At 52.6% G+C, this 8924-nt stretch overlaps 1 protein-coding gene across 1 annotated transcript in view; it reads left to right on the top strand.

Annotated features, from left to right (window-relative positions):
• Nucleotides 1-8924, top strand: part of DEAF1 (DEAF1 transcription factor) — a 40943-nt gene that overhangs the window by 16120 nt on the left and 15899 nt on the right. Inside the window, exons 8-10 of the mRNA XM_008592126.1 lie at nt 674-802; nt 1307-1435; nt 4043-4290. Coding sequence (XP_008590348.1) covers nt 674-802; nt 1307-1435; nt 4043-4290 — 506 coding nt within the window. The remainder of the gene's footprint in view (nt 1-673; nt 803-1306; nt 1436-4042; nt 4291-8924) is intronic.

The following is an 8924-nucleotide window of genomic DNA, read 5'->3' as shown; positions in this document are numbered from 1 at the left end:
GGGCGCGCAGCAGCGCTCGCGCTGCGGGTTCGGATCCTATATAGGGATGACCGGTGCGCTCACAGCACTCACTGGCTGAGCGCGTTGTGGCCGGTCTCAAAAAGGACAAAAAAAAAAAGAAAAGAAATGCTGTGGGCGGGCCGAGCCCGTGGCACACTCCGGAGAGTATGGCTCTGGGAGCGCAGCAGCGCTCCCGCTGCGGGTTCGGATCCTATATAGGGATGACCGGTGCGCTCACAGCACTCACTGGCTGAGCGCGTTGTGGCCGGTCTCAAAAAGGACAAAAAAAAAAAAGAAAAGAAATGCTGTGGGCACACAGGCTGTTTTTATCTTCAACTTGGCCGAGTCTTTTTCTTAGTTCAAACTGCAGAATATTTTTTGTTATTTTTAGTGTTCTTTTACTTTCGTCTTCTGCCAGGCAGCACATTCACGTGGCTCGTGACTCACACTGCAGCAAAACGGTGGGTCTGCCGTCCTGTCCTGCCTGCTCTTCTACCCACAGACACCCCATCGTGTCTTTCTTGCGTTTCCTTCTGCGTGTTTGAGGGCGAGTACTGTGGTCTTTCTGGACCCTGTGCCCTCACAGGGAGCGGTGCCTGCAGCCAGCTCAGGCAAGCTTCAGGCCTGAGTGCACCTGGCCATTTGTGCCTAATGTGAGCTTCTGCCTTTCCAGTCACCGTGACCCCCTCGGGACAGATCACTACCTCTGGGGCACTGACCTTTGACCGTGCGTCCACTGTGGAGGCCACCGCTGTCATATCGGAGAGCCCGGCCCAGGGCGACGTCTTTGCGGGAGCCACGGGTGAGTTTTCTCAGCCCCTGCCTGATGCTGACTGTTACATTGGTCACCACTGCACGGGCTTTGCAGGCTGCCTGGCACCTTGGGTGGGACCTTGAGCAGGGGTGTGCATTGGTGGGGGCAGTGCGGATGCTGTCAGGGAAGTGTGGCCGATTTGGGGGAGGGAGGTGATTATCTGTGACAGACCATGTGACTGGCAAAGCTGGAAATGCTTCCGGTTTGCTGAGTCCTGCTTCAGGCTATGGCAGAATCTGAACCGTCTGTGTAGTTGTGTTCTAGGGGCACGTCAGGGAAGTGAATGGAACAGGCAGAATTAATTTTTGTAGTATATTTTATTTTGCCCACTATATCCTAATTCCTAGCATGTCAACAATTCAGATTCACCATATTTCAGGGCCTCAATAGCCACATGTGGCGAGAAGCTGCTGTACTGAATGAATGTTAGATTTAAAATCTGTGGTACCAAATCTGGATCCCAAGGCTGTCTGATCCCTTTTCTCTCAACAGTGCAGGAGGCTGGTGTGCAGCCCCCCTGCAGGGTCGGCCACCCCGAGCCTCACTACCCCAGCTACCAGGACGGCTGCCAGATTGCACCATTTCCAGAAGCTGCGCTGCCAACATCACACCCCAAAATAGGTAAGTTTGAAAGAGCGCATGCACATATAGGTTATTGTCTGTAGAACTGCTTCTAATGAAAGAATTTTTAAGTGAAATTAGGGTTTATTTTGGTTTGTTTGTTTTCTTGTTTACGCACTAGATCAGGGACTGACAAAGTATGGCCAAATGCACGTGTTTGTAAATAAAGTTTTATTGGAACAGGGCTGTGCCCATTGATCTGTGTGTTGCGGGTGGCTGCTTTTGTTACAACAGCACACTACTCCCAAGGGGACCGAATGGCCTGCAAAGCCTGAAGCATGCGCTGCCAGGCCCTCCTGGGGAAGAGCGCGTTTACAGTCTGTCTCCCCACCAGACGGACCCTCCCCCACAGTGGGGTGTTGGTCTCGCTGGAGCTGGCCCAGGGCGCTCAGTGGTGGAAGAGTGAAAGTCCCAATGTGTGCATCACATGCAGCCTAAATCTCAAAAGGGACGTGGCTCTGTCCCTGCATCTTGGCTCTGGCTCTTCAGTTAGCTGCGCTTGTTGTTGCCAGTACGGGGATCCAAGCCCTTGGCCCTGGTGTTATCAGCACCAGCTGTAACCAACCGAACCAGCCGTCCAGCCCTAACTACACGTTGGGTACATCTCCGTGTCCTCAGGCTTTTATAAAGGGAGCACACAATCAGTAAGTTGCTGACTGAGCCTTGCCCTGTGGTGGACATCTGTGATCCTTGTCCCACAGTGCAGTGCAGCGTGACACTTGTCCACAGGTTCTGAGGGCTCCGCCATGTTCGCATTTGCTGTTTCACATTCTGCCTTTTGCCTGTTTAAATTCTTCTGTCCTCAAAGCCCACCTCAGGTTCTACCTCCCTCTCTAAACCCCACCTTCATCTGCAGTCCCTGGGGTCTCAGGGTGACACCTTGGCCAGGCCCCGCACTGTGTTTTCCCAAGACCCTCATGTATCTCTGCTGGGGGGTGGGGACGCTGTCCTGTCCTGGCCAGGGCTGTCCTCAGGGGCTCGTGCCCTGCTCTGCAAGGCACTCAGCTGGCAGGAGGCCCTCGGGTGTACAAAAAGTGCAGCTACAGCACGAGGAGCTTCCCCCCGAGCTATTTGAGAGTGCGCTGCCGATGCTGCCTGGGGTGCTTTAGTGCGTTCTTCTCAAACATAAGGACGCAGTCAAAATGAGGAAGTGAACAGTGACTCATCCTGCCGTTCGGGGTCTCCAGTCATTTTGTGTCTCTTTACTCTCCCTCAGACTCAGCCTTCACACCCTTGACGATTTTGGAGGAACGCCCTCCCCTTGGGTTTGCAATGTTGGCCCATGAACTCGGGTGGTATGTCTGTCAGTTGGGCACAGATGTGGGGATGGGGCTGCTCATGGCCCTCGCGACACATGAACTCTTCTGTCCTGCCCCTGCTGAATTTGGCCTGACCCCTGGCCGGGGTGGTGCTGGCCAAACCTCTACACTGTGACGCCGCCCTTTGCCTCTGGTCAGTAGGTGCCTGTGGGAGATAAGGGGAGGCTGCGGAGACCTGTGCTTCCTCGTCAACGGTTGCCGTGCCTTGTGAGTGTGGACTGAGGGTTTCCTGTGTCACTCAGGGCTGTGGTCACTGCTCCTGCTCGAGGTGCCCCAGATGTGGCCAGCGGTAGCTCTGACCGCCCACTGCTCTCAGCACAGCCAGACACTTGCAGCTTATCTCAGGCTTCTGTCCCTCCTGGAGCCTGGCCATCTTAGTGGCAACGGCGTTCTGGCCCTGGTCGCAGTGGGCTGGGGCCATCTGTTCCCAGCTTCTGCGCTGACCGTGTCTGTCTCAGCCCATGTCCAATGGGAGCTTGAAAAGGGCCTTGACGGAAGAACTTACACCAAGAAATGGCAAGTGCTACATATCAGGGCTTGTTTCCTGAGGGTGAGAGGTGACACTGAGCCATCTGTGCACCAGGCCCTCCCAGTGGGTAGAGGTAGGGAAGGAGTGTGTGTCCTCACACATACATGCACACACGTATTCATCTGTGATCTGGATCTCTCTGCATGTGTTGAAAGCCACCAGCTCCCAGCAGAGTATAGTTCTAGCACAAAACCACAGGGCTCGCTCTGGTTCCCTCTCTTTCCACTTCTGTAACTTTTTTCTCTAGCTGAGAGATACCTGACTGCCATGTTATTAAGAGATCCCCCTGCGTGTGGCCGCACATCCAGGACTTTCTGCATGGGCAGATGTGAAGCCAGGAGGCCTGAGTCCTCTGTCTACTTTCCTGTTTACATTTGACCTGGGGCCACGTCCCTCCTGGTGTGTCCTTGTGGCTGATTCTATAAGTGTTTGGTGGCCGCCCTGCGCCCGGTGATGTTTCGCCTGGGGTCTGTGTGTCTCACTTGTGAACACGCAGCTTTCAGCCTTGTGTCTGGTGTGGTCAGGCCTCAGCAGGTGCTTTTTGGTGACCGTGTTAGGACTTTTAAAGTGTGGAGCTGGGATGGGACAGAATGTCTTTCCGTTTCTGGGGTGTGTTAGGAAGATGCCTGGCAGCAACTTATGCCTGTGTATCACCTTATCCCCTGCTTTCCGACACTTGATGAGAGTTTTCAATGGAGGCTTTTTTGAAGCTAGGAAATGTGTTAATTCCTGCTTTATTTTGCTTTCCAAACATTCTAGTGCTGACCTCCCTGCCTGCCCTGGCCGTCCCACCCTCCACCCCCACCAAAGCTGTGTCCCCCACGGTGGTCAACGGGCTGGACATGTCAGAACAGCGGAACTGGTTGTACCTGGAAGAGATGGTCAATTCTCTGCTCAATACGGCGCAGCAACTGAAGACAGTGTTTGAACAAGTCAAACAGGCCAGCTCCTACCGAGAAGCTGCTATGACCCAGGCCAAACTTCAGGCTGATGCTGAGCGGAAAGAGGTACGGAGGCACGAGCACAGGGCCTGGGAAGCTACTGCGTGCTCCTCCCATGCCCTCGCCGGCTCTGCGGCTGGTGTGGGATGTCTGCATTACTTGTAAAGCCACTGCCCTCCTTTCTGGGAAATCATTCACAAATGAAGCTTTTCTCATAAAGAAGTGACAGCTGGTGAGTGGTGTCCTAATCTTTAAGATGGACAGCACTCCTCCGACAACCAGGAGCGACGCAGGTGGAAGTAGACTTTACTACTGCAGGTCCTGGGGCACACGGCACTCCCAGAGGCCACACATGGAGGTCAGGGAGCACGTGGGGGGGCATGGGGGCCAATGCCTTAGTGGGTCCAGGATGCTATCCAAGCAGGCTTCCCGAGAGGAGTTTCAACTGGTGAGTTTAGAGCAGGCAAGCACGATCTCCACGAGGTCACGCTGGGCTGAGAGATGGTCATTGCAGCCTATCTGTGTAGTCCATGAGAGGTGTGGGGTCAGCAGAACCCGTCCAGCAGGCTACACCTTGCCGTCCCTAAGGGAGGTGGTCACCAGGAGGCGGCTGTCTAAGTCAGGTGTTTGGATCGACCACATCAAGGAACTGGGAGGAGGTGAGGAACTGGGGACTGTCGAGGTGGCTGAGCCCTGCTTCTGGTGTGAGAAAGTCCAGCTTGTATTCAAAACAGGTGTCAAGGCAACGTGAAATGACAAACATTCACTGCAGAAGGTGTTTTTATTTATTGTAAATAAGATTGGTTTATTTCAAAGGGAAAAAAATTCGTATACACCAGCCATTATTTTTGAACACTCACCTTTTATAGATATTATTTAAATTTTCAGGTTGTCTTCACATAGTGACATGTGTCTTGTATGTTATTAAGTTTGGAAAGCATCACTTGGGTGTCTTTGTGAAGGCTCAACCTTGTCCTGGTAGTTGGGCTCTTTCCATCTGCTGTCATATCGTGCCATTGAGGGAAATGTCCTGGGTATTCCACACCCGGCTTCCAGCACATTCTTGAGAAGTCGGATTCTGCGTCCGCAACATTGTCTTTGAGCTTCCTCTCACCACAGGACAAGCGAAAGTCCCTTGCATCCCTTGGGCTTCTTTTTGTACGTGGTCTTTAGATTGCTGTAGGGACTACAGGGCTCAGTGGGGCCAACATTCATATGCCAAAGATAAATCACTAGGGTGAGAGTGGCTGGGGAGTAGGTTGTGTTTGTATGTCACTTCTCATAGCTTAAACCCAGCATGAGAAACTGCGCATTGCAGGGGACTGAGGATGAAAAGTGAGGGGTGAGGGTGTGTGTTCTGCTCGGCACAGGTGGAGGGCCCTTTGTGGAGGGGCTTTGAGGCTGCAGTAAACAGTGGTGAGTTTGCTAACATCAGCTTTTTCAGTTACGGGAAATGTGGGCTTTGGTTTGTAAACAAATGTCAAAATGATTTTTTTCCCACCAAATCTATATAAGAAACTTTCTCTTTCATTTATTCTTACTTCTTATAGACCAGAGGAAAGAAGAGCTTTTCAGGTTCTTAGCTTTCTAACTGGTATCTTAATATGTGATTAATTTGTCTTCAAGGAAGAAAAGTGTTTTTCTATGCCTGAAGACAGATAATTTAAAAATGCTCTTGGGCTGGCCGGTCAGCTCAGTTGGTTAGAGCAGGTCCGTAGAACACCATGATGTCACGGGCTTGGGTCCCGTAGTGGCCAGCTATCAAAAAAAAACTTTAAAAAAAAGTACAATCCATACTGATACATACTCACTGCTGAAATTTATGGAAAACAAAAGCTTAAGGGCAAAAAATAGAAACCCAGGATTTGCTTAATCTGTTGTGGTTACGCAACAGATACGGAAATGACTGTCATAAAGGAAGAGGCCCCTAGAAACGGGGGGGGCAGGGCCGCCATACGGGCCACAGGGGAGCGCCAGGCTGGTCGGGAGGCAGAGGGAGAGAGGGCTAACGTGGGCATAGGCCTCTGCTGTGGCTTCTGTGGGAAGGCTCAGGTCTGGCCGGTGTGAGTGTCTTTGGCGGGCTCTGGGTGCAGGGGCTGTCACTGGTTGTCTGCTGTCAGTGTCTGGGGTGATGAAGACAGGTGCATAGTGGCCGGGAGTAAAGGAGGTGGGTGGGTGTGTGAGCTCTGGATGGGTTGGTTTGCACTGAAAGGTGAGCTGGCAGGCGAAGAGTTTTCTCTCTTGAGGAACTGGCTGACCAAAGGAGGGGCTGTCCCTCCAGGGCCAGCCCAGCCCCAGATGTCTTAGTGTCAAAACAGAAGTAAAAACAGGCTTGCTCAGCCGAGCTTCCTGCATCTGTCAGTTAGTTTTCACCCAACGTGGAGGATGTCCCGTCACTGTTTGTTACACACTTTTTATGCCGTCGTCTTGCTCTCCTCCTGCAGTGACATGATTTGCCTGCTTGGTGGTCTCCTGTAGGGCAGCTCCAGCTAAAACGAGCACAGCCTCCTGCTGAGGTGTCATGTCCTCGCCCTGGGTGGAGAGCCCTCCTGGCCCCTTTCTCCTGTTTAGTCTGGCACCTCCAGATCCAGTGCACAGGGTGTGGACAGCTGTGTCCATCAGGTCGGCCAGAATGCCTGGTGCTGCTAGGCTGGCTGATGTTCCCACCCTGAAAGGCTGGGCTTTGGATTTTATTTGTAATTTTAGGTATTTCTAAGAAGGAAACGTGGCATGAAATCCCTTTATCCTTAAAATCCCCTGTTTGGTGGAAGAAGGCTAAGCCTTTTAGCTAGAGAGGCTCACTCCTCGCACCTCTGAAAGCACCGTTGCATTTCATCATCCTGTGCTTCTGAGAGTGTCTGGAAGGCCATGTGCCGTAGCTGGGCTTCCCTTTCTCCCAGGCCGTACATGAGACGTGTCGTTCTAATCACCGCCACCCAACAGCCAAGTATGTGACCTGGAGGGAGCCCGGGGAGTGGCCTACATCTTCACGCAGCATCCACATGGTGGAGATGCCATTTTTGCGGTGCGGACACACTTAGTGTCATTTTCTTTCTTTTTTTTTTTGTTGTGGCATAATCAAACTTTTATAATTTATGAAAAAAATCTAGTTCTAAACAATTGGAAATAGAGGTAAATTAATTTCTTACAAGGCAAAAATACTAGGAATTTAAGTAATGCTGAGGCATTATTGTGTTGTGTGTACCTGTTGAACATCTGGAACTTACTCAGGCTCTTTCTGTCTAAGGCAGTGGCAGAAATGTTCTGCTATTTGTTTCCTTGAGATTTTCTAAATAACCGAGCTCTGAGCTTAAGGAAGCCATGCTAGCAGACAGAGCAATGTCCCCTCTGCATAGAGTGGCAGGCAGAGTCCAGTGGACAGACAGTTGCAGTAATCACTGCCGAGGAGCTGCAGGAGAAGAAAGATCAAAGCCTGCTGTCTGCTCAGGCTGGTCTTGGTGTGTGTCTTGAGACTGTATGGGGTTTCATGAGCATTGCAGTCTGGAGGAGACTATCAGGTTCCTCTTGAGCACTGGAGGCAGAAAGGCTGATGGTGTGAGCTTCAGCCTTGGCCCATCTGGTGCTAGAACAACAGAACCAGCAACCTGCTGGCCACAGGTAGGGCCTCCAGGTGGTGGCTGCTCCCGAGTCAGGCTTGGAGCACTGGGCGTGGTGTCCACCCTCCGGTGCTGCCTGGCTAGTGGACATGGTTAGAGGTGTGGAAGGCACTTGTGGCTGCCCTGCGCTTCGGGGACGCCCAGTTCACAGTCGCGGCACACTTGGTGCTGTGTAGCTCTGGCCTTCCCAGCAAAGGTGATGATCGCTCTGACAGTTGTGGCAACATGCGCTTCGGGGACGCCCAGTTCACAGTCGCGGCACACTTGGTGCTGTGTAGCTCTGGCCTTTCCAGCAAAGGTGATGATCGCTCTGACAGTTGTGGCAACCTGGTGACCACGGCACCCGGATAGGAGCATAGCTGCTGGGTTCTTGTGAAGTGGTGGCTCCTTGGAGAGTCCGCCCTCCAGGGATCTCCTAGGGCATGAACGCATACGTCCCAAAAGGAGGGGCCTCTGCACCCATATCCCTCCAACATGCTGACAGCCATGAGGGCAGCCTTGCGGAGTCCGGGGGATGTTGGCGTGATGAGGGGTGCAGCGGGAGGGTGGCTTGCGATGGAGGGCGCGTGCTCCCTTTTCACGTGTGCAAAGCCCTGCTGGCGCTCTACTGAGAGGCGCAGTGTAATATGAGTGTCTGAACGTCAGTAGAATTAACATGAATTCCCACTCCCTGAGCCCTTGCCACTAGAGAACAGCAAGACGTTTGTATGCCGTTATGATGTCATTTGAAGTACAACTTCTGTCTGAGTATAATGTGGGGAGAAAGTCAGAGTTTGAAAGGCAAACACTGCTCAGTGTCTTTGAATGGAGTGACCCTGTTGGGACCCTTTCCACACTGGGGTGGGGGAAGAAGAGAGAAGGCTGACAGAGCCTCACTTGCAAGCTCCCGTGAGAGTCACGCACACCTCGCAGCACAGGGAGGGAGGGCCTGAGACCGCCAGCTTTGACCTGTTACTCATGTTTGGAATTTTTAAAAAATCAAATTTAGGGCCGGCCCGGTGGCGCACTGCTGTAGTGCGCCGCTTGGGAAGTGCGGCGGCGCTCCCGCCGAGGGTTCGGATCCCACATACAGACCGGTTCCCG

Source organism: Galeopterus variegatus, unplaced genomic scaffold (assembly GCF_000696425.1).
Source record: "Galeopterus variegatus unplaced genomic scaffold, G_variegatus-3.0.2 Scaffold7611, whole genome shotgun sequence".
In the NCBI taxonomy this organism is placed as follows: Eukaryota; Metazoa; Chordata; class Mammalia; order Dermoptera; family Cynocephalidae; genus Galeopterus; species Galeopterus variegatus.
Note: the sequence above shows the minus strand (reverse complement) of the source record. Positions and strands in the feature narration are given on the sequence as shown.